At 45.4% G+C, this 25787-nt stretch overlaps 2 protein-coding genes across 2 annotated transcripts in view; one reads left to right on the top strand and one right to left on the bottom strand.

The window, feature by feature from the left end:
* PGRMC2 (progesterone receptor membrane component 2) overlaps positions 1 to 13134 on the bottom strand; it is a 27474-nt gene extending 14340 nt beyond the window's left edge. The window contains exon 1 of the mRNA XM_020988553.2: positions 12702 to 13134. Coding sequence (XP_020844212.1) covers positions 12702 to 13134 — 433 coding nt within the window. The remainder of the gene's footprint in view (positions 1 to 12701) is intronic.
* The window catches only part of LOC110209830 (uncharacterized), a 106453-nt gene continuing 93429 nt past the window's right edge, over positions 12764 to 25787 (top strand). Inside the window, exons 1-3 of the mRNA XM_078148833.1 lie at positions 12764 to 12912; positions 12958 to 14172; positions 21939 to 23580. Coding sequence (XP_078004959.1) covers positions 12764 to 12912; positions 12958 to 14086 — 1278 coding nt within the window. The 3' untranslated portion in view covers positions 14087 to 14172; positions 21939 to 23580. The remainder of the gene's footprint in view (positions 12913 to 12957; positions 14173 to 21938; positions 23581 to 25787) is intronic.

Raw genomic sequence — 25787 nt, forward strand, 5'->3', positions numbered from 1 at the left:
CCACAACATTTTAATTATGACATATTTTCAAGCTTATTGGGTTAGCTAACATCTGTACCATTAAAACAACTATTCCAATCCATGTTCCAAAGGAATATTTTTAAAAAATTTAACTGCAAAACATTTGAAAATAAAAACAAATATGGTCTACAAAGGTATTACTCTGAATTGGATTCTAGTTTGCTTAAATGGTTTTAATAACTTTTTAGGGAAATAATTCACCTTTGAAACAACCATAGCACAAGCTAAAGTGATCTCTAGAGCAGTGGTCTCTGTCATTTTTGGATCACACACCCTCTTATAAGGAAAACTCTTTTTTGAGAATAGATCACAATGTATGTATGTTCACAATTCATGCAATATACTAAACTGTACTAACATATTACGTATATTAGAAAACATACAAGACAAACTTTAAAAGGCTGACATGAAGGTGAACTAAGTAAATAGTACCTAAAACTTTTGCTCTAATTGAAAAAAAAGGAGTAATTTTTTTTGTGAGAGCAATGTGACTGAATGTTATTTTTTTAAATCTTGGTTTAACAGTTTATGATTCAATAATTCAAAGGCCTGGTTCTAAAAAGGTTTATTTTTAAAGGCTGTGAGAGCTGAAAGGATACTTCCCAAAGAAAGGATCCCAAGATCTCAACGGAAGAAATGCACCACTGGTCGTGCACTTACCTGCCAATTAGGCAGAAGGTTTTTGGTGAAATTCAGCTAGTAAATATTCATCTTTCTTCACGTCAATAATTCTTGCTCACCTAATGAAAAGGTGTTGCTGCTTTTTTTTTAAACAAATGGGTTCAAAACCCAGAGCCTTTGGAAGATTTTTTTAACTGGCCAAGCTATTGTTTCCAAGCTGTTAAAATGTAGACGTAAGAATTCTTATAGGTGCCACATATACATGATTTTTGGCAATAAAATCTTATGTATTTTTCAATGTCTCTGTTCATTCTGATGGCTTCATGCTAGCATTAAATAACATGTCAAGGTACCATATACACTTAGGGTAAGATTCACTGTTCAAACCAATGACTATAAAATCTAGCTTTCCAATAATCTTTTTTCCTCCCACCTTCTTTTAAAAAAATTTAGTTTTCAATATTCACTTTTATGGGATTTTGAGTTATAAATTTTTTCTCCCTCCCTCCCTCAGCTCCCCTCCTTGACTCCAATCTGATACAGGCTATACACATACAATCATTCCAATAATCTTCTTGCTAACTCTTTCAGTTGACTCTGCCTCATGGAGCACGCTGAAGGGCATGCGCCCACTTTGCTGCTGAACTTCATTAGTATTTCTCTTTCAGGAGAGCCAAGTTTGGTTGTTCTGGTCACTCTGAGGTAAGGAGAATTATGTCATGCCGTCAGCTGATAAAATTTCCTTCCTACTTCCCAGAAGAACCTAAAAAGCCCAATAAAAACTCCAGAGCTCCTTTATCATCAGCTATTAATTCGGATTATTCTAAATTCCACAAGGATGGTTCCCAAGCTCCACATGGATGTCCCACTGGCACACTGAATTCAACACACCCAAAATCAAAACTAAACTTGTTGTCTAGACTCCAGCTGGAAGTGGGTAGGAAGGAGCAGGTTGCCAGACAAGAGGCTCTCGCCAGACCAGCCCAGCCAGGTCAGGCCAGGTCCAATCCTGGACCCTCCCCTCATTATACCCCTCCTCCAATACTGGCTTAAGTAGGACTCCCAGGGACAATCCCTTTTCTCAAGGGTAAGAGAGCAGAGGCCTTGCTTGTACCCTCAGATGAGCCTCAGCATCACCACCCACAGTCCTTGTGATAAGATGATTACTGGGCTTTCGCACCTGTTCTGCCACTGCACAAAGGGCCCACCTGCTACCAACCCTCAGACCTTGGGGGCACAGACACTTGTCTGCACCCTTAGACGTCCAGGCCTTTCCATTCACCCTTCAATTAACAGAGAAGGGCAGGGACAAAACAACTTTCCTAAAGTCACACTGCTGGTTAATGACAGAGTTGGCATAAATACATACTCAGATTCTATGGTTCCTCACTCATCAACAAAAAATTCCTGAGTAGTACAACTCTTAATTGAAATTGGAAGATGAAAGGTAGAGGTCACGTCAGAAGAGGAGGTTAACACCTAGAGAAGTAACTTGTCCAGGGCCTGGGCGGGGTAGAAAGGCTAGTTCAGATCTAGAGGAAGCTATGCCGATGGCAGATGTACATGGTCTTCCATTTTAAGCGCACAAAGGCAGGCAAAGAAAAAGATGGCTATGATCTTTGAAAACTGCTAGATAGAAAAACTCCTAGCTTTAGGAAATTAATATATACACTAGCATAGGATCTAATTTGTGTATAATGCCAATTTCCCCCCAGGAGGTCTTGATTTTGAATAAATGCTACCCCCTTTTCTTCTTACAGCTGAGCTGTTGAATTAAAGTGGACTTGTGTAAACAGTTAAAATTCAATGCCAAAACCAAAACAAAAGTATGCTTTATTGACTCTTGAGGAGGAATGGTTCATTGGTAAACAGATCTGTTTAGCCACTCAACTTTTCAGCCCATCTTCTTTAAAAATTGCAGCATTTTACGGAAAGATTGAGCTCTCCAAAGTCTCTGTGGCAACAGATTTCTTCACTTTCACCAAAAAGTTATGCAAGACCACAACATGCTTTTTTGTATGTGGGATCAGTCAGTTCTGAGTGTGACTAATTCTATTCTAATGAAAGGAGCTTTTTCTAGTATTAGCAATATAGGTCCATGAAAATGAGGTATAACCTCAGAAACCAGTCATAATTCCCATTCTATTAAACTCATATAACAGACTTGTTCATGTTTTATTAGCTGTACTTGGCTTTCAATAATGTTGAATAAGTAAGGATCCACCCAACCAATAGTGTTATAATGCAATATTAGTCCTGAAAATGACAGTGTTCACTAATGATATATCCCTAGTTCATTAAAATAAATTTAGGAATTAGCAATTATCATTCAAAATCTAATGAGCAGGGTTAAGGCAAAAAAAAAAAAGCCACAAATTCAAGTGAAAATTCTAACAAGGGAAAATAGTGTGATTCATAAAACAGAGCCTTTTAAAAATAACCCATCTCTAGAACGAGGATGCCATTTTTAGACATCTTGTTAATCATCTATCAGAGATCTGAGCAAACACACTTTAATTCTACTTCCACTAACTCCACCAGCAGCAGGCCCAGCCACACAAGCCACTGGCAGGAGTCCTAAAGTGCAGGAATAAGTTTCGCCATGAGTGATTCCAAGTTGTTCTTCTACTTTGTCAATAAAACTAGGGATAAAATTCCTACGAAAGGTCAACAAGAACTTACTGAAAGTTCTTTCAATCCCAAACAAGGATACATGTATTTCCAAGCTGGTGCTGCTGTGAGACAGTGCAGTATCACGTGAAGAGGCCTGGATCTGGTCATCAGAGAAGGGGGCATGCTCCAACCGTGGCTCCGGGTTAACCTCTTGGCCTCAGGCTTCCTCATCTAAACTAAGGGGCTGGCCTAGATGAGCTCTGAGTCCCCTTCCAGCTTGGCTCCTGTGAATGGGCCCCAGGGACCCACAGGTCAGAAAGCCCTAAGGATCTGGACACAGAACTCCCCAATCTCACCTTAGACACCTACTGGTTTATGGCACTCTGGGCAAGTCACTTTAACTCTCTGCATCAAGGTCTTCTCTGTGAGGTGGTGATGAGAACAGCATATTGATCTCCAAGACAATGAAGATCACACAAAATGAAGGTTAATGGTCCGCTATTACTCCATCCCCATTAACGCACATCACAACTAAATCTTAGTGTATTTCTAAACTTTAGTGTATTTTATGAGAAGTAACCTTTTCAGGTGTGTAACAATTTTCCTCCTAGATGCTATTTAATCAGCAATTATTTTGACTGGAGAAAGGATAAAATGAAATGGGACATGAGGGAAAAATGACCTTAAAACCTAAAAGTGTGGCCATAATAGTACATTGAGTCCTTAGCAAAAATAAAACATGGTGAACTCTTACCACCCAAGTGACAGCAAAACAGTTTTGCTGTTGCGACCTGCTCAAGCAGGTCTTTAGTACTGTACCCCAAACATAACAAGGAATCCCTGGTAGTCAGAGCTAATGATTACCTCATACTCCCTGTTACCAAGTGGCAGAGAGAGCGGCAGGCTAAGCTGATTCAGGAATAGTAAGAGAACTCTGCTGCAGGCACAAGTAAAGAAGGGGGTATCATCAAGTCACCCGCATGGCCACATGGTAGCTGGAGGTACAGGCATGCAAAGGAGTGGCTGCTGGAGAATTCAAGCATGACTAGCGTGTCCTAGAACAGGGAGGCTCATTTACAGCAAAGAACCGAGAACTTCATGACCCAGGCAAGCAAGGTTTAGGGAGAGGGGCCCAAAGCCTCAGTAAATGTGGCTATTGTGACTCCTGAAGGTGCAGAAGTAGAGTATTTGCCACCAAAGTCCCCGGCTTTTTCCATGGTTCAGCATCAGAATTGGATGGGGTCTGAACAACTGAAGTGACACTAAAGAAGATGCACTGTTACCCTGTGACTTGCTCACAACCAGTGGGGCTTGTCTGACCCGCAGCTGGAAACACCTACTATGTAGGTTGTGAGCTTCTTAAAAGCAAGGACTGACTTCTTTTTTTCCAATGCTTAACATGATTCTTAATAAATGCACCTCTAATAAATCCAGTGCTTTGAATGACCCTTAATAAACTCTCATTTATGCATTCAGAGTCAAGAACCCTGTAAGCCAGACTTGCTGTCAACTGTATAAAAAAATTTCTATCTCAGTTTCCTGATCTACAAAACTGAACACCCACACATTCCTTCTGATATGAAACCATGCTATATTACTATGAATTATTAGCATAATAGAACAGCGTTAGATGGTGAACTTCAATAAATATTTCTTGAATTAAATCCTAGTTACTTCTAGAATTTTAAAATCAATGGTGCTCATTTATGTGACTCTAGAACAGGCCTGTATAATATATGGCCTGCCAAAGGATTTCACGTGGCCATCACATGACCCGTGGCAACCAACCATGGTCAGTCTCTCTACTACAGACCGGAAATTCTTTGGCAGGCCACCTTAGACTAAAGGCCATAAATAAAATCGTTCACCAAAAGAGTCACATAACCTACTGTATATCCTCTGGAATCTAGGATCACAGCACAGTATATAAATCAGAGTTCAAAGAGTCTGCTCTAGTAAATGACTTTTTTCGGGGGGGGGGGCTAATAAGAAAAGGTCAAGGACCTAACATTCTGTCTGCATTCAAAGGCTTCAGGCCTGAAGCACTCAGACAAAAGGTTTAGAAGCACTTTTGAGAGTTTGACACCTTACTTATAACACTCATGGGGCACTTCACATTTCTCATACGTGGAACAGCTTAGAATGTAACTTCTATTACCAAGCAGTTATTCCTGGTTTAGGCCTGTGCCAAACACAGGAGTCCTAAAGCACACATCTTTTTCTGACTGCCTTACTTCAAAGAGAAAATTTTAAATCACAAAACTGTACTAGCATGCCACCAAAGAAGTTCTCTACACCAACAGAAGCCCCAAATTTCTCCCCCATAATGCTTTCCTCACCCTGTCCCAAAATGTCCATTCCTTTTTCATATATACAGACAAATTCTACCAACTGCTTGAGGGGACGACTGGCCTACTTCCTTCTCCTCCCAGAGATCTCATCTCTTTTCTGAATAAAGGGGATGCACTCCCCCTTCACCTGCATCTGCTGGCATCCTTACATTCCTTCAAAGCTCACTTCCTATAGGCACCCTCACGGCTAGCACTTCTCACCCCCTTTGCCAAAGTATCTTGTGTGTGTGTGTGTGTGTGTGTGTGTGTGTGTGTGTGTGTGTATAAATATATATTCATACAGGTACTTGCTGTCTTCCCCATAAAATTCTTGAAGGCAGAAACTGTTTCACATGTGCAGGGCTTGGAACATTGTATGAGTATGTGCTTAATAAATATGCTCTGCTTGGTGGTAATGCTATTAACATCTCCTTAATCAGACACACACACACAGAGACAGAGATTTTCAAGCTCAGTTCTATCACACAGCTTTCCAACCAATACCTCCCCTTTGATCACAAAAAGGAGAGCATGGGACTGGGAACAGGACGGAGGAAGATCGCTGTGTACTGCAAGGTACGTGTGCACAGGGCAGGCAGGGGCCAAGGAGGGATGGGTTCAGAAAGCAAAGTGAAAAGTTTCTGCAGACAAAAGCAAACTACACTAACCACTTGGGGCAGAATATCTCGTAAGTGTGCAAAGAGAGGTTGATCTTAGGTACTCCTGCAGTTGAAAAAAGGGCAAGATGGATTTCTTCTCCCTGCAGTGGTCAGGGGTCTCCTAAAGGCCCTGGTAGGAGAGATGGACCTTAAAGGACTGGGAGTATTTTGATGTATTCTAAGCAGGTGAACGGCCTACACAAAACTGCAAGAGCAGGACAACCGGCTGGGTGTGAAGCCAAACCTAGAGACCAAGATCTGAGCTAGCCAGCGGTCCAACAAAGCTGGAGCAGAGACAGTGGCAGAGCTCTGAGAGCAGACCCCTTAGGGCTGCTGGACAATACTATCCGCATGGGGCTGAAATGGAGAGAGAACCAGGAAGGAGAGCTATCCGAGAAGACAGACAGAGGAGTCGGAGGCCAAGGGGAAGACGGTTTTAAGAAGGGGCGGTTAACAGCCTCGGATGTTATACTATACAGAAGTTACGGAAAATGAAACCTGAAAGTCACTGGGGACCTTGGAGCAGTTTCAGTGGAGTGGTATGAGCTATAGGGGTGCCTAGAAAGATCAGTCCACAAGGAACTCGATCAGATGGGGGTTAGAATCTAAAATCTATGGCCCCAGAAAATGCAAATTATACCTGCAATTTAAATAAATGGGTCCTTTGGGTAAACAATCATTAAGATTAATAGTTATCCTTTCCATATTGTGGGGGTTACGGCAGATGCCTCTGTGATCTGGAAAACTCACACAATTTTTTGGCCCTCCATACCAGAAAAGTCTAATCATTATGGTATTAAAAGACAAAATATGTTGATATTATATAATACCATACATATATTTTATGCATTTCTGAGTTTCTAAACTTTTCTACGTCATCTGCTGGCCTTCTTCACTTATCTGTGGCTTTGGCAAAAAGCAGTGTCTTGCTTCAGCTTTCCCCCAAACTCCTCCAAATACCTGTAAAAAATGGCTCTGAACAAATTCTACAGCAGAACCCACAAAAAGACAGAGTGAAACAAATTTCCAGCCCAAGACAACCTGGATGCTTGATTAGAAAGGTCTATTGCACCAGGTGGGGAGAGAAACACAGTTCAGTGTGGGTGTGCAGACAGAACAGGCCTCAGCAAAGCTGGAGCAGACCTTAGAGGACTGGATCACAGACAGCTGTGGTGGTATCCAGATTTCTCAACCCACAAACACCAAAGACAACTTAGAGGGTCAGTAGGAAAAGTCCGTGGCCATGGTGAGAGAGAAGCTCTATCCCAGCCGCAGTCCTGGTGCAGCCCTGGGGCAGTGGCTGCTTCCAGAGCTCTCAGCCTACAGACTGAGAGCTTGTAGTGGCAGTGAAGAGAGAGGGTGCTCCTCACAGTTTCAAGGCAGAAAACAGTGCTTGTGGTCACTCACAGACCAGAGCACAGGCCAGCAAAGGAATAAACACCTTGCCCTTGATCATACAGTCTTGGAAGAACTGAAAGCTTACAGGTTGCTAGAAGCATCTCTGAAAACAGCTGCACAAAACCCCTGAAGCTTGGGACAGTACATTCTCCACACTGGAAGCAGATCCCCACCTTAACAAAGAGTTTAAAACTCAAGTAACTGGCTGGGATCATGAGCAGACTGTGTAAAAAAAAAAAAAAGACCATGCAATCTTTCTTTGGTAACAAAGAAGATCAAAACACACAACCAGAAGAAGACAACAAAGTCAAAGTTCCTACAACCAAAGCCTCCAAGAAAAATATGAACCAATCCCAGGCCATGGAAGAGCTCAAAAGGGATTTTGAGGAGCAAGTAAGAGAAGCAGAGAATTAATGTTGGCTTCAAATCCAAAGTGTGACTGCAACCTCTGGCAATCCATTTCTAACCTGTTAGTCTAGGGCTATGGATCCACACAGAGTTTTAAAGTTAAAGTAGCAGAAGTGCTGAGGTTGAGCTGAGCCTTAGGTAATCTTTCCCGAATTCCTTCTGTGCCTAGCGGGGGTCATCATTACAAATTCTAATTGCTTTCCTGTGACTACAGTACTAGCAGCAGATGGAGGTGTCGTCTCCTCTCCTTTCTGTGGGATTATTTTAGCGAGCCTAAGAGAGGAGACTGTGTGTGAAAAGAGGAGGGAGACCAGAATTTTCTTAGAGTCAGGCAGCAACGAGGCTGGGGAGGCTTTGGGTTCCAATGCTGACCCTAGTCCTTCCTGCCACACAGATGACCCTGTGCTGGTCCCAGGACCTGGAGGAGCCTATCTGGTCTAGGAGATCTCCAAGGAACCAAGCTTGTGATCCTCTGCTCTGCCTCCTCTCCTGGTCGCTCATTTCATGACAGATTCTAAAAACAATCAACAATCTAGTTCCATTTTTGTATTAAATTGGGCAGTGTAGTGTGACCGAAAGGCCACTGGGCGCGTCCAGTGCAAACTGTCGCCCTCCCGCTACCCGTGTAACACGGGACAAGTCATTAGTCTTCTGGGGCCTCGGCGCCCTGATCTTCAAAATGAGAGAAAGGGTCCTTTCTGGCATGAAATTTACGACCCTGTGATGATGTCTGTCACTAAGCCAGACATAAGGAAACTTCAGTAAGGGAGGCAATAAAACGACAGAAGCGATTTGTACATCTCAGTGAACACAAGGTGCCTATGCACAGAATACAATACATACTGGTCGAGCAACTAAATTCTTAGGTGATGCATATGAAGGGCTGACCTTACAGTTTACAGACTCACTACATGGCACACACACACACTGGCAACTTTTGTGTCACGGCTTACACCGCCGGCTCTAACCCCGGTTCCGGAAGGTCCCTGGCACCTGGATGTGTGAGCGCTCCAGAGGGCCTCCGGCGCTCCACGCGGACACTCTTCTCTTTCTGGTGATAACAGCATGTATGCAGTTTGCCAAACACTGAATTCCCCATGACTGGAATTCTCCAAGCAGCAGCGGGACAGCCACTTTTCTGGATGCCAGAGATTCACTAGAGGTTGGACCAGAGGACTTCTGAGATCCCTTCCAATTCTGCTTCCCTCCCCCCTACATTTTTTAGCATGATATTATCTTCATGCTTTAAGCTAATTGAAATTTAATGCGTATTTTTTCATTTTATTCACAACTCCGTACATTGTAGCAATTATTCCAAATGTAATGCTGAAGAAAAAATTTAGGAACGGAAATGTCAAGTTAGAAAAGAAATTTAGTAATTACACAAATGCTGTTGTCAAACTAGGAGGGTCCATTTGCTTAATGGGCCCTTCAAAACACAAAACTTAGAATCATAGTACATAAAAACATAACACTTAGAAATCATCTCAACTGATCCCCTAAATTTAGAAGGGAGAAAACTGAAGACAGATGAAAGAATTTCTCCATCTACCAACAGTCCCAGCACGTATAATCACTCCCTTTATAACAGGTCCACAAGGTGTGTATTTGCTCAGTTAACAGAGAACCAGAACGTAAATTCCTCGGAGACAGGGACTTTTTGCTTTTGTGTTTGTTAACTTCAAGACCGAGTGCATGCCCTCGTACAAGATGTATGCCAAACTGAAATAATGTTTATAAAAACAAATTCACTACTGCTACAACAAATCACAACTGAAAACTAGATGCTGCTTAAACTTTTCTTAAAATAATTTCTCCCACTGTTAGGAAGTCAATGACTAGTTTCATAAAATGCCAAAAATCATCATCTCCCCTCATTCTTAATTTTAACCAAGGCTGAAATTAGCTCAGCTCGACAGTTTGAAATAAACTGATATAAAAGACACTTTTACTACTTGTATCTGATAGCTACTGTAAATCAAGCATCTGTATTGCAATTTCTCTAAAGGATCTGAATTTTATACCAGGCTAAGTCAACTTCAGAAAGCACAATAACATGGAGGCTTGGCAGTGGGCCTTTTTACAAGTTTCTCTCAGATAAGCAGTCAGGCCGAGAACAGCTTGCGGCATGTGCAGTAACCCATTGTCTCTTGTTTTCCTGGTTCCTTGTACTGATCATACATGTTTCTCCAGTGTGTCAATGAGGATCCTGTGCCTGCAATAGCGGATCACAGATTTAGAGATCAGGGAATGTGGGGATTCCTATCCTTTTTGGTCTGTCTGGGGATGATTCAGGCATGTTTTAAATGCATAAAACAAAATCCTTAGGATTACAAAGGCAACTAATTGCATGGAAAGAATTTCAAAATATTTTCATGGACCCCAGGCTAAGAGCCCTGAGGTAGCCATAACCTTTCATTTTACAGAAGTAAACTGAGGCCCAAAGAGATGCCAGACATGCCAAGGTAATAAGTGGGTAATAAGTACAGAACCGAAGCTGGTGAACCCAGGTCATCTATGAATTCAAAGTTATTTCTACTATACTAGTGCTGAAAGAATGCTAAATCCATCAAATGACAATTCCATAAACTCGGCACTCTTGTAGACCACTCCCACCAGGCACCTCGGTGAAGTAAGTGTAAGCTATTCATCTTCCGCAAGGCACTAAAATAAAGTTAAAACAGTCCAATTTCGGGTTTGGCTAGATAATAGAAAGCTTCTTAATTTCTGTGAGCTGTGGAGTCAGCCTCTCAGACAAGATTAATACTTGTCAGCAAATTGTTTAACTGCAAAGTGGTCTTACCTGAAAATTACTGAAATTAAAACCCTAAATATAATGTTTTTTCCCAGTAATAGTAAGCTGGATTCAGTCAGAAAGACCTACAGGTTCAAGTCCCTACTCTGTGGCACAGACTGGGTAACCCTGGGCAAGTCACGTAACCTCAAAGGGTTCCAGACAACTCTCCAATTGCAAAGTACCATCTGCAGTGGTAGACTGAGAGCTCACCTTTCTACACCGATGAAATCACAGGTCCTCTAAAAACCTCCTTAAAATGCTCAGGGGCTCAGCTAGAAAATTTTGTCCTCTTTTTCCTACTAACCTTAAAAAAAAAGAGAGAGACCTTCTTACCCTCAGCTAATCAAAAAATAAAGGAAACGCCAAGCCCATGCGTGTGTGGGCAGCATTTCTGGTATCCATCTATAAATACCTCTTGCTGAGTTAACCAAAAGCAGGACGAGGCAGGAGGGAGCAGGGAAGTTTCTGTCACTTCGGGGTTGGTGTCTCAATGGCCCCTTCCGCGGGCCTTCAATCTCCAGGTTCCAGAGGATTCCTGCGGCAAAGCTTTTTAAACCGTGCGTGTATGTGAACGTATGATCACATACATGACCACAGCGCATTAACTGCAGCAGGCCGCCAAACAACATGTCCGTGGCCGGCTCTCTGGCGGCTATTTTAAGACACTGTAAACAGCCACCCGTATAGCGTGACTTCTGTACCTCTCTCCTATAAGCTCCTGGCTTACAATTCCGATAAGCTCAGCACGTCAATGACAGCTCAAGTTGGAAACTGGCATGAAAACCACCCCAACGCTATGCACAATTCACTTCCTATTCAATCTAGGCACTCTAAAAGCTGCCCTGCTCAATCAAGTGTAATGGATTGGTTAGGTTCCTGCGGTCAGTCCTGTTCTATCGAAGGCAATCGCCTGCGCGCCGACCCCAATTTTACGACAATGACCCATCCACTCTGGGCTGGTCGGACCCCGCACCCAGCTCCGCTCTCCAGCGTCGGCGGCGCAGGCGGAGAGGCCCTCAGGGCAGCTGTTACGAGAACGAACCCCGAGAGCCGACACAAGCAGGAGGACGTGCACGCACGTCCGTGTCAGCAGCAGCAAATGCCTCGCAAGGTATCGAAACAGCCAAGGTCCCCCCACCCCACGCTGGGCTGACTGCAAACAGAGAGCGATCCTGTATCCGAAGGAGTTTGAAGTTCTAAGCACTTCAGCCTCCAGGAGGGGAAGGTCCTTCCAATCTGCCCGAGGGCAGCAGGGCCCACGGGATCGTGCCACGCGTGATTCCCCGCCGCACGGAGCCCCCTCGGTGGGCTTCCGCTCTTTCCAGGCCCCCAGGCTGCACGTGAAGCAGCAGCCTTGGCGCGCACAAGTATCACTTGTGCGCTCTCGCACGCCCGGGAGGCCTCGTGCCCTAAGAGCACACCTCCCTCTTAATCGCGGGCGCCTTTGGACGCTCGTGTCCCCACCAAGAACAGATGGCAATCCACGGCGCTTCACGGCTGGCTCGAGAACACCGCCGGTAAAAAACCAAACAAACAAAAAAACCCAACCCCACCGCCCCGCGCCCCGCCTCCCCCCCCTCGGCTCGGGCCTGGCCGGCGACAATCCGGGAGAGCCGGGAAGGGGCCGCCCCTGCAAGCGGCGGGCGAGGGAGGGAGGGAGGGAGGGACGGAGGCAGGGAAGGCCGGGGCCCGCGAGCCCGCGGACAAAGGGCGCCGGGCGAGCCTGCGCGCGGGCCCCCGCAGGCCGAGCCTACGAAGCGGGGACTCCGGGCCCGGGCCGGCCGCGGTGGGGGGTGGGGCGGCCCGCTCGCCCCCGCCTCTCCCCTTCCCCCCCGCGCGCCCCCCCACGCTCACCGGGCCCGTAGAACTTGCTGCCTTTGGTCACGTCGAACACTTTGCCGTTGACGGCCAGCAGGATGCGCGGCGTGCGCGCGCCGTCGTACTGGCGCAGCTGCTCCAGGCTGAAGTCGCGCTTCTTCATGCGCGGCAGCGCGGCGGCCGGGCTGTCCCGGCTGGCGCCCGCGCCCGCGCCCAGCCCGCGCCGGCCCCAGCGCACCCACAGCCGGTAGGCCCCGAGCAGCACGAGCAGCACGAGCAGCACGTTCAGCAGCATCTCGCCGCCGCCGCCGCCGCCGCCCTCGTTGCCGCCGCCGCCCGCGGGCCACAGCGCCCAGCCGCCGCCCCCCTCCGCGCCGCCCGCCGGGGCCTCGCCGCCGTCGCTGCTGCCGCTACTATCACCGTCGCCTCCCGGGGTGCCGAGCTTCAAGTCCCCATCGCCTGCCGCCATCACTGCCCGCCCGCGGGCCCGCCCCTTGCCCCGCCCATCTGACGACTGTCGGCCAATGGCGACGCGCGAGGGGAGGGACCGCGGCCGTGTCACGACGGCACGGGAGGGGGCGGGGTGGGGACGTTGGCCCGGCCCGCCTCCCCTCGAGCCCTCCCCTCCTCCGCGGCGCTCGCGCACGCCACGCCACCCCACCCCACCCACATCGCCCCACGCTTCCCTCCTCTCCTTCCTCTCTCCTTGGGGCGGGGAGGTGGGGAGGTGGAACCGTGGGGCCTCAACCGCCTGTCGCGAGGACGGGGCGGGGCACGGACTCGAGATGCGTAGCGCCACGCGTCCCTCCTCTCTCTCCGGCCCCACCCCGCCCCTCCCACCCGAGGGAAACCTCCTTCTGCGCACGCGCAGTCTCTCCCACCCTTCCCTGCCCCACTTCCCGGTTGGTTTGGCGCTTGCGCAAGTCGGAAACCTCGGGGCTCTGAGGCCGCTCCGGGAAGCGGGGCGCCACGGAAACGAGGGCGTTGGGATCTCGAGTTCAGCCTGTCCCTGCCCCCCACTTTACAGGCGGGGAAACCGAGGCCCGGGCGGGCCGAGTGACTTTAATGGCGCCGTCCGCAGGTCCCACGTGCGGGGCCTGCATTCTCACTCCTTCAACGCCAGGTGTCCCAAGGCTTCAGGGAGGGCCGTGCTTCCTCGGGGTCCCCTAGGCACCCCGCCCGCCACTCGCCAGGCTTTTGCACCGGCGGTTTCCCGCCCTCGCGTGCCGTCCCTGCTGGCCGCCGCTTTCCAGAATCCCGGGGTGCAGCCTCAGCCGCGTTGGAGCGTAAGCCGCTTGAGGGCGGGCCTAGCCCTTGTGCCGGCAGTCCCAGCCTGCGCACCCCACAGGCCGGGCAGGCCTCTCCTTCCCATTTGGAGGCTGTGCTGCTGCATCTGCGCACCCCGACCGCGATGCGTGTAGACCAGGAGACAGCTCCAGACCGCCCCACTGAGCCCCGGGGGCGGCTGCCTGCCCTCACCCCGCACAAGTCCCGCTGGCCTGGGGAGGTGCGGCGAGGGCGGAAGGAAAGCCGGACTCTCTCCCGCCCCCCTCGCAAAGTGAACGCCTTGCGGCTTCCGCGAGTGTGGACGAGCGGGGGTGGGGGGGTGGGGGGTGGAGTTGGGTGTGCGGGGCTCCGGGGCGGGGGTGGAGTGCGACTTTCCACCCAGGCTGCGGTTAATGCGTCCCTGATACGTCCCGACCAGAAGCAAAAAGACGGGTGTCCTGACGTGGAGAATGACTCTGGGCCGGCTCCACGTGCCGGACCCATCGGTCCTCACTCTGGCCCTCCATCTGCTCTGCTAACACTGTTGCCGGGTTACCATGTTACAAGTCATCGGGGGCGAAAGTCTGGCCGGGCACGGTCTCCTTCACACCCTCTGCCCTAGCAAGGGGAGGATCCTTAGGAGAAGACGTGGGGTGGCCCCTGTACCCCAATTCTGGTTGGGAATTGAGACTTACCCAAGGTGCCTGGCTTTAAAAGGGGTCTGTCTCGAGTACCACACCTACTGGGCCTCTACCCTTGGGGCAAATACTCCTGGTTCAGGTGGTCAAGGAGACACCCCCACCCTTCTGAACTGGGTAACTCCCCTCTTTTTCTTTCCCTTTCTTCCTCCTTTCCTCCTTTCTTTCCCCTACAGCCCCCCTTTCTCTTTCTTGTCTCTTTCTCTGTCACTGCCAAGGCTTCCGAGAGTTCCTTCCCAAAAGAATTCGTGCTCTAGAGGTGGCTTGGCCAGAGTCACTTAGAAGCGGGGTAAGAACATGAGCTCAGGTCCTCTGATGCCAGATACAACCAGGCTCTTTTTCCTACCCTGGTCCTTCCCTTTCCCTCACCTCCACCCCTAATTTGGCTAACACAATATACCTTTCCATCGTTTTCCATTGCAGGTGGCAGTGGCCACCATGTACACCAATCTCTCTTACAGTTTGATATGAACAAATTTTAAAACAAATTGGTGTCAGGTGTGGGGAGCTCTGTGATGTCCATATAGGGAGGCAGGATGTCATGGTCCCGTAGTGATGATCTCTTCCTGCTCCTCGGCCCCTCCTCCCTTCAAGTCCAGAACCATTTCTCTGCTTCTTGGACTTTTTCTCTTTTCAATTCGCCCTTTGTGAGTAACCTTCCAAGCTTGAAGTTTGTTTTGCTGATAGCCCTGGCCATCCTTTGTCCTCAGGTGTTTCCTGTTGACTTTGATGTATTCCTTTTTCTGGTTCAGAGAAGATGGAGGTTATGAGATATCCGCTCCCACCTCACCTTTCTCCATGTTTGTGCAAGGTGTACGTTACCCATGTAACTCGGGTATGTCCACATGGGTTATCTACATTTGGCTTGTGGAAAGGCATTTTAATTAGGTATCTTGCCCACCCTTCTCTAAGGAACACTTTGATTCCTGCATAGAAGAGAATAGGGGAAGGGGCCATTAGGATGCCTTTTCTTTTCTCTTAGAGAGGTAGGTTACCAAATTATATCTCTGCCCTCCCTGAATCTTAATGGTCTAAGGGCTGGAGCCCTGAGGAGTCATGCCCCTAAAAGGCATGTTTTTTTTCAGGTTCAAAAGCAACAAACTGCTAGCTTCTACAATCATTATCCCAGCAACGAGGAGAGGTTAAGCTAAGCTTACACCCATAGGTTTGACTCCTGTCCAAATGCTAGTTACCCAAGAGACCATCTCAAATACTGAATCATGAATAAACCCACTTGTCCTAGTGAATAGTGGAGAAGTTAGACAAGTTAGATATATGAGGAAATTTTGTTGTTTGTTTGTTCAGTTGTGTCCAACTCTTTGTGCCCCCACGAAACAGCCCGCCAGGCCCTTCTGTCCTCCACTAACTCTCAAAATCTGTCCAAGTTCATGTCCGTTGTTTCCATGACACTATCTGTCTTGCCCTCTGCTGAGAAAATACACAGCTTTGGGAATGAGATATCTCAGCTCACCCAAGAGAGAGACCTTGATTTCACCCAAGGGGATATTCCCTAGATCTCTAGAGAGGCAAGCAGGAAATGAGGGACCTGTTGAGGAGACGGCTTTCTTCTGCATGTTTGCCTTCCTAAGGCTTGTCTTTCTCTCCAAAGGTCCGTCTTCAAGTCTGGAACCACTTGTTTGTTAAAGAAGTAGTGTAGAAGAATAATCCTCTGTGTATGCAGTATCTCCACGTGCACATAGACATTTATAGCAGCTTTTTTCATAGTCAAGAAATGGAAGCTAAGGAAGTGCCCACTTATTGGGGAATGGCTGAATAAATTATAGTATATAGTACAGTCATGTAATATTATTGTGCCATAAAAAGCAATGAAATGAAAAATATGAGGAAATTGTGAAGACCTCTGTGATCTGATACAGAGTAAAGTGGGTAAAAGTAGGAGGACAGTTTACACAATGACAGAAATATTACAAAGAAAATCAACTTTGAAAGTCGTTAGAATTCTGATTGATGTAATGATAAATGACAGTGCCAGAGGACTGAAGATGGAGCACATTACCCATCTCCTGCTGTAAAGGTGATAGGCTTAAAATATAAACAGACATTTTTGGACATGGCCAGTGTGGGAATTTGTTATGTTGAACTATGCACATTTGTTATGAGGGTTTTCTTTTTCTTTTTATTGTTCAGTTGGGGGACAGGAGAGTAGGAGGGACAGAGAATACATTTGTGTAGAAGTAAACACAAAGAAAGAAAAATAAGAAAAAAGGTAACAAGGAAATTCAGAGGGAAACACAAGCAGGACAGCTTTGAAAGTAACATGTTGAAGTTATATGCTTTTTTAAAAAAGTAGCTATGTGTAATAGTCATGGCTTTATATATACAATGCTCCTTTTTTCTGTTTTATTTTCCATATATGGAAATGTTTTATCTTTTGGTAAAAGAAACAAGCAAAAAGAACAATATTTTGCTTCTCCTAAATTTTCATGCCAGCTCTACCCTTCCTGAAGCTAAGTGACATTTACTCATCACTCTCTACCAAATTAGGATTCAGGCAGGAGCAGACCAAATGCCTTAAGACTTGAAACCTGGGTTCTGCTGCTTCTCCTTACATATACCATTTATATGGTTTTAAGTTCTTTCCCTCACTTTTTCTTCATTCCCTATGTATCTCTTTTTCCCCTACCTTTGTATTTTCTTAAAACCAGAAAAAGATAGCAAACCCAAAACCATCTATTTTATTTACCTCTCTTATTCTCAAAGACATTCAGATTCTAAAGGGATGCTTTTCTTTTGGGGAACTTTATCAGCATTTAGTTCCTTCTAAGTACTCAAATTTACCTTTCTAGATTTCTCTTGCCTTCAGAGTTTTCATTTCAAAGTTTCTACTTTGCTCTGGTCTTTTCGTTAGGATTGTCTGAAAATCTTTTATTAAAAATCCATTTCCAGGACAGCGAGGTGGTGCAGTGGATAAAGCTCTGGCCTTGAAGTCAGGAGGACCTGAGTTCAAATGTGGCCTTAGACACATAATACTTCCTAACTGTGTGACTCTGGGCAAGTCACTTAACCCCAGTTGCCTCACACACAAAAAAAATCCATTTCCCCTCGCCCTTGTAGGATTATGTACAGTTTTGCAGACTAAGTTTTTTTGTTGTTGTTGTTGAAAGCATATCTTTTGCCTTTTGCAATATCGTGTTTCAAGATTTGGAGGCTTTTCCCTCTGGTTCAAATAGCTGTGGACAGTTTTCTCTTATGATTTCTTGAAATAATAATATCTTTTGTTTGTTTTGTTTCAGTCATGTTTTTCAGGGAGTCTGATTTTTTAAATTATTTCTCCTTGACCCATCTTCCAAGACAGTTGTTTTTAGCACCTTATATTTCCTCTTTTATTTTTAATTTTTTTCATTTTCTTATATTTCTTTCTCTCTCATAGAGCCACGGAGTTCTGTTGGCTCCATTCTGTGTTTCAGGGAATCCATTGCTCCCTATAATTTTCCACTTTTTACTCTAAGATATTAATTCTCTTTCAGGTTTTTTCCCAACTCTCAATCAATTTCTAATTAATTTTTAACTTGTTTTCGTTTTGTTAGCTTTATTTTAACTTGTTTCACTTATTCTTGCCTTTGTTATAGTCCTTACGATCAAACCTCTTTTTCTTTTTTTTCTGAGACTCAGCTTGTAGTTGTTATGGGAATACTCTCTTCTGGAGTTTTGTCTCCATTCTCCCTTTCCCCATTTTTTTTTCTTGTGTTTAGAGTCACCTTCTGTTTGCTCATATTTTTCACTTAAGTTTTTCATTAGGTTTTTGTGTTCCAGCCAGTCTCTTCTACTTTTGGATGGGTTAAGTAAAGGCAGCTAGGTGGTGTGAGGGATGGAATGCTGGGACTGAAATCTGGAACACCTGAGTTCAGACAGTTAACTAACTGTGTGACCCTGGGCAAGTCACTTAACCTCAGTCTGCCTCTAAAATGGGTGTAATAATAGCACCTACCTCCCTGGAGTACTGTGAGAACCAAATGTGATAAATATTTGTAAGTGTTCAGCATGGTGCCTGGCACTCAGTAGATGTTTAACAAATGCTTTACTTTGCTTCATTCGGTGTTCTGGGTGCCTCTGCTGGAGATCTGGATGGGCTGTTTTTAGGTATCGCCCTTTATCCATGATTGTTATCTGTTTCCTGGTAATCCGTACCAGCTTCAGGCCTCAGCTGGTATCTTTCTTTCTGTCTTTGAATGATTCTCGTAGTTGGTGCTGTGCCCTGATGTAGTCCTGACAGGCCCCCCATAACAGGTTGAAGATCGAATTGTTCTTAGACCTGCTGCACAGCCCTTCTGGCGCTGGCACTCAGCCTTGGGCATCTCCGTCTTCTGCTGAAGTTCACAGTCCATGCAAGAGTTCGCATTCAGGCACACTGTCTCCTTGTGCAGTACCCTTGGGTACTGCTAGTGTAGCCACCTCTTTTTGGCAGATCAGGCTGGGATCTGGCTTCAGGCATCTGATTACTGGAGTTACTCTGGCTTTTGAATTCATTGTTCTGAGCTCTGGCTGCCTCTGGTTAATTTGTAGGTGTCTGCCCCACCACCCTACCTCTGCTGACTTCCACCTGGGTGGCTGGAGTTCACAAGACATCCCTCCTTTGGCTTCTGAGGTTTTCCTGAGCCAACTTTAGCTTCTCTGGTTCAACCCCTCTGTCAACTTCCATGCTTTCCTAGCCATATTTTTTGTGCAGTTCCAGACTGGATGGAGGAGCTTACCTCTGAGTCTTTGCTAATTTATTTATTGTTGACGTTTCTTTATACTTGAACTCTTTTCTGTGGCTGTTTATGGTATTTCTTCTATAACTTAGAAGCTCTGGATTTTGGCTTTGATATTACCAGGTGTTTTCAGTTTGGGGCTTCTCTCTAGAGGCGACCAGTTGATCTTTTCCACTTTTACTTTGCATTTTGATTCTAATAGATCTGGGTAGTTTTCTTTTGTGACTTCTTGAAACATGCTCTTCTGGCTTATGTTTCGTGGTTTCCAGGATGTCTGATGATTCTAAAATTATTCTTCTTCAACCTTTTTTCCAAATCAGTTGTTTTTGGTGATAGTATATGCCTTTTACCTTCTTATATTTTTCACTCTTGACTTTGTTTTCATATTTCTTCTTGTTCCATGGAATCAAGAAGTTCAGTTTGACCTGTTCTTTTTCTTTGTTCTAAGCTATTTAGTTCCTAGTCCATTTTTTCCTCAATAGTTCTAGTTAATTTTTATTTCTTGTTTAATTTCTTCCATCCATTTTTGGAATGCTTGTGACAAATTCTCTGAGGCTCTCATTATTCTTATGATGGGGTTACTCTCTTCTGGGTTTACCTCTTGGGCTGTCTTAATCCATAATGCTTCCCCATAGTAGTTGGCATCTTCTTTGCTTTATTCGTATCTCCAGCCTGGGATCCAGGATTGGGCTTTGTGCCAGGACCCTACTCTCCCTGATGGCGCTGGCAGGCCATCTTTGGTCAAGTTCTCTCTTTATTCTGGATGCTGCTCCTGTTACTGGTCTGGATGGACCCATTTCCTGACCTCTACCACAGTCCCTGGCTTTTGTCTCTGCTTCCTGGTGGCTCCATGCCAGTGCTGGTCTCTGCTCTCCTTCTTGCATAATCCCGATACAGGAGGTGGTTCCACCCTCTTGCCATGGCCCACAGGCCCCAACTCGATGTCGAAGATCAAGCTGGTCTTGTGCCTTCTGGAGATGCCCCCACCCCTTAGTCCCTACCTCAACCCTGGTATACAACCCTGGGCTGTCTTTGTTTCCTGCTCTGGATTCTTCAGGAGGGCTGGCTTCAGGCCTTTGGAGGACCCCCTAGCAGGTGGGTCCTGCCTCTCTGTCTTTAGCTTTGACCCCCCCCCCCCCGCTCCTTCTTGGGGAGCCACAGTGCATTTTTGCCCTGCCTGCCTGGGTTTTCCCGTGCAGTAATCTACTGGGTGCTGGCTCTGTTCCCCACAGCTCTGATAAGTCAGGGCCAAGACTTCACTGGCTTCAGGCCCCATTTAGCAGAGTTTGTCCTGGCTTCTGTCTTCTGGAGCTGCCTGCTTTGAGCATCTGGCCTTCTTGTGCATTTCTGGACTGAATAGAGATGCATACCTGTTTCTCCTCCATCTTCTTGATCACCATTTCATCTGCTGCCCTTTTAGGTCTTTGCTGAAGTGTTTGGAGAGCTGGGCTTCTCTAGGACCTTGAATATTGTTATCTTAACCAGAAATCCATCTTGATGTCCAGTTGAACTTAGACAATTCCAGGATTTGAGATATTTAGAGCATAGTTTTGTAACCTGGGGTTAAGGTTTCAGAAGGTCCATCAACTTGCTGGGGGGAAAAAAAACCACATTTTTATTTTCACTAACCTCCAATTGAAATTTAGCATTTCCTTTATTAGTGAATTAAAAAACAGCAGCATTATTTTGAGGAGTCCATAGGGTCCTCTGATAACCAAAGGGGTTTGTGACCTTAACAAAAAAGGTTAGGGACCTTTTTAAAGAGATGATCAAATATTTATATGAAAACAGATTTTGTCAGTTTGTTTAAGAATGATATTTAATAAAACCTTGGGGTGAGATGAGGGGCTCATAGCTAGTTGATTAGAGTTACAAAATTTGTAATTGAAGAGGAAAATCACAATATGCCCCTTAATTGCCTCTGAAACTGGAATAATAATAAGGTAATAGATCAACTAAACTGTGTGGGGGGGATTTCATGTGCTCGTTGACAAGTATGTGCAACTGAAACCCATGAGGGCTCTACATGAAGGTCATTGATCCTAAACTCTGTTTCTCTGTCTCTGTTTTTCTCTTTCTCCCACTCTTTGTACATATACATACATAAATACACACACATGTTTATATAGAGTTAGCAGGGACAGAATCATCTAATTTAACTCCCTTATTTTATGGATTAGGGATTTGAGGTTTAGAGTAGTAAAGTGTCTTGCTGAAGATGACATAAGTAGTATGTCACAGAGCCAAGATTTGAACTCAGTTCTTCTAGTTCCATTACTTAGAAATTATGGGATTGAGTTAACATTCTGTATTTCTCTCTGAACCATTCCGTTAATTATTTGTGGGGGGGAAAATTCTACCGTCTGTCTGTAAACAATTTAATGAATCCCTAAAACAGGATTTGAAAGTGAGGGCCTTCATCCCGGACATTGTACCATGGGCTAGGTTACTTCCAGAGTCAGATTTGGTGTTTCTGATTTTCACAGATTTTGCTCTGAGGCAGTGCATCCCAGGAGCAGGTGGGAGAGCTCTGTGGAGTTGTCTGTGATTCAGGAGAACCTGATATTTTCTTTTTTCTTTTCTTTTCTTTTTTTTAGGCAATTGGGGTTGACTTGCCTGGGGCCACACAGCTAGTGAGTGTCAAGTGTTTGGTCTGAATCCGGATTTGAACTCAGGTCCTCCTGATTTCAAGGCCGGTGCTCTATCCACCGAGCCACCTAGCTGCCCAGAACCTGATATTTTCGAACTGCATTTGGATAATGTAGGGAAAGCACCTCTGAATATTGATGTTTTCCCACTTCCTTGTCACATTCCAGAGTTATTTTAAATGAGATTTCCCCCCCATTCTTTGTGAAATAAAACCATTTCTAACAGCTTCACAAAAGGACTTTCTGTCTTTATCTGCCTGCCTCCCTCACGCCCCTTTCTCATTTGTAACTGCCTTGTATCTCGTAGTGCCATTGACCTCTTTGCTGTTCTTTGCACGAGGCCTTCTCCCAACTCTGGGCATTTATTCACCCTCTCCTCATCTCTGTCTTCTGGCTTTCCTGGCTTCCTACAAGGACGAGCTAAACCACCACCTTCTAAGGAGACCGTTCCTGAACCCCATCGATGCTGGTGCCTTCCCTTGGTGATGCTGTCCAGGCTGTAGCTTCTTTGCACCAGGTTGTTTGCCGGCTTATCTCCCCCGTTAGACTGTGAGCTTCATGAGGGCAGGAACTGTTGTTTGGCACAGCATCTGACACATAGTAGGCACTTCTTGATTTGTTGTAAAAAACCAAAACAAGCCCCCCTCACGCACCTGCAGGGAAGAGGCACATTTCACTGTGAATAGCAATGAGCATTCTGGTAACTTTACTGAATGGACAGTTAGGTCACACAGTGCTGGGCCTGGAGTCGGGAAAACTCATCTTCGTGAGTTCAGATCTGCTCAGATACTTGCTAGCTGTGTGACCTAGGGCAAGTCACTTAACCGCTGCCTGCCTCAGTTTCCTCATCTGTAAAATGAGCTGGAGAATAAGTGGAAAACCTCTTCATTATGTTTGCCAAGAAAACGTGACACGCCTGAAAATCAATCAAACAACGATGATAATAAACTTTACTGAAACAATGGTGTAGGTTCAAGTAGGACCATGTGACACTGGTTGGGAATTGGGTGTAGTGGGAAGGTCCTCAGTGTATATTGTAAAGAAATGGAAGGATCAGATGACTTTCAGAAATGTTGGGAGGACTCATTCTGAGTCTTTGGTCATGGAATAAAACAGGAGATAACTTTAAGAGGTTGCTCGTAGCTCACGTTAGGGGGTCATAGATTCAGATCTGGAAGGGACCTTAGAGATCATTTATTCTAACCTCCTCCTATTACAGAGGAGGAAACTGAGACCCAGAGGCATTATGTAACTTCCCTGACAGCAGGCAGTAAGTGGCAGCTGATATACTGCCGACTGTGGTGTTCTTTCCACGGTTCTGTGACTTCCAGGGATGCTCAACAAAGATTTATTGAGTTGAGTTAATAGTCCAGTGTCCAACCTCTAAGTAGATGAATAACCAAACCAACAAGCAGGACGGCTTTTTTATTTAATGGTACAACTGGGAGCGTCTTACTCCACCCCACCCCTTCCTGTCTCTGCCCCTCCTTTACCAATTTTGGGACCGATAGCCGATTGGATTGATTGTAGACTGCTTGGAGCTCAGGACATGGACATGGATTAGGGAATTAAATGGCAGAAAGGTCCTCAGGTAGGGCATCAGCTAGTAATTTCTTGCCCAGGAAAGTGGCACAAAATATGTAGGTGGTGTATTATGTGGGAAAGACTCTGGGACATTGCAAAGTGGGACGCTGCTGGGAAGAATTAGTTCACCTAGAGTGTACCTACTGGGGTGGAGGGAGGGAGAGAGGAGTAGAGGAAGTAGCTCTGGGAACTTCTTATTTTCCTTAATTATCCTTGCCAAGTAGATGTGGAGGTCAGGTGTTTCTTTGCTGATGGAGAATTGTAAAACCAAGAGTAAATACAATGATATATCTTGGTTTCAAGGAAAGAAGGAACATACTTTTCATCCTCTTGTTGGAAGAGAGGTGGTAAACAATGTATATGGGATACTATATCCCACATTAGACATAATCTCTGTGTGAACTGGTTTTGCTTAATAGTTTTTCTTTGTTATAGATGATGGTTCAATGGGTGGGAATGGTTTATTGGGAAGTGACTGTAGTGTAAAAATGCAAAGTGAGTAAATTAACAAAATGCAAATGTGAAAGCTGATTGCTTGTTATGGGACTAGTGATTGGAAGAGTCTGGAATTTCTTTTGGAGATTTCTAAGCATTACACTAGTGAGCATTCTGATTCGTCTTCTATCCATCGTACCCCTGTGGCTAACCCACTGTGAGTTACTCTGAGTATCCCTGTATCATTTCATCACCAGCTTACTGGGAATAAACTGCCTGGCTTCCGCTTCCTGTTCTGTCATTCTCATCTTCTTCCACCCCTCCCTTCCTCTGTGCCCTCTGGAATTCTCACTCTATGATAAACAAACTTCCGTTCATTGTGGACCTTTTCTTCTTGTATGCCTTCCATCTTGTTGCGTACTCTGAGACCCAGATTCTCCCAGGTGACACGATATCTCTGGATGTCTTCTCCATTCCCTCCACCCTGCTGGTCCTAGAGGCAGAGTAAGATTCCTTCTTGCTCTCTCCTGCCACTTTCAGACTCTCCCTTTGCTGCAGGGACTCGGTTAGTGATCTCTCCTGCTTTGAAGTTCCCTCAGTTAAACGTTTTCCTAGTACAGATCCCATTGGCTCTGGTCTGCTACTGACTCCCACAGCCTTCCTGCCTTCCACAACTCCTGCCCTCGTACTAGGTGACTTCAGCATTCATGTTGGTGCTCATTCTGATTCTCTAATCCCCCAGTTCCGCAGTCTTCTCACACCCCACAATCTATTCCTTTATTGCACCGATACTTAAGTTTTTTTAAAAAGCCAACTTCTATTATATTCTGTCAACTCACAGCTATCATATTATCTCTCTCCTTCCTTTTCCAGCCAAACTCCTAGGGGGAAAAAAGACCCTACCTAACTGTCGACATTTGTGGCTTCCATTTTCTTTTCATTTACTCCTCAGCCCTTTGCAATCTGGCTTTCAACCTCACCTCGAAACTAAACTGCCCTCCCTGAAGTCACCAGCCACCTCTCTATGGCTACTTGCTGTTGCCTTTTCTCAGTGCTAGTTCTTCCGAACTTTCTGTATCACTCGACGCTGTTGATCACATACTCTTCTTGCAGTTTCTTCTCTATGAGTTTTCACGATAGTCATATACTGTGGTTCTCTTCCTACCTGTCTACCAATCCTCCTCAGTCCTTTTTGCTGTCTTCTCATCCATATGTATGGTGGGTGTTCACCAAGGTGGTGTCCTTGGTGACCTCCATAGGTTTAAAGTAGAAAGAGAAAGACTTTGGATGGTGTGTGCAGGCCTCCAAGCTATGAACATTCATGGGAGGCAAACCCATGCTTTTAAAAAATTTTAATTTTGTTGTATTTTTTAATTAATAAGCATTTGTTTTTGTTCCCTCTTTCCTCATCTTCCCATTGGAAAAAGAAAGAAAAACAAAATCTTTTTAAACAAATACACATCATCGAGCAAAACTAATTCCCACATTGGCCATGTCTGAAAAGATAGATGTATAATATTCAACATCTTGTGTCTCTCAGCCCTGAGTTGGGAGATGGGTAGTATGCGTCATCATTGAACCTCTAGAATCGTGACTACTCATTGCATTAATTAGAATTCTTAAGGCTTTAAATTTTTTTTCTTTACAATGTTGTAATTATTGTATAGATTGTTCTCCTGATTCTGCTCACTTTACTCTACGTCGGTTTATATAAGTCTTCCCAGATTTCTTCAAAACCTTTCCTTTCATAATTTCTTAAGTTACAGTAATATTCCATTA

The sequence above is a fragment of the Phascolarctos cinereus genome, unplaced genomic scaffold (assembly GCF_003287225.1).
Source record: "Phascolarctos cinereus isolate Bilbo 61053 unplaced genomic scaffold, phaCin_HiC Scaffold_9;HRSCAF=440, whole genome shotgun sequence".
In the NCBI taxonomy this organism is placed as follows: Eukaryota; Metazoa; Chordata; class Mammalia; order Diprotodontia; family Phascolarctidae; genus Phascolarctos; species Phascolarctos cinereus.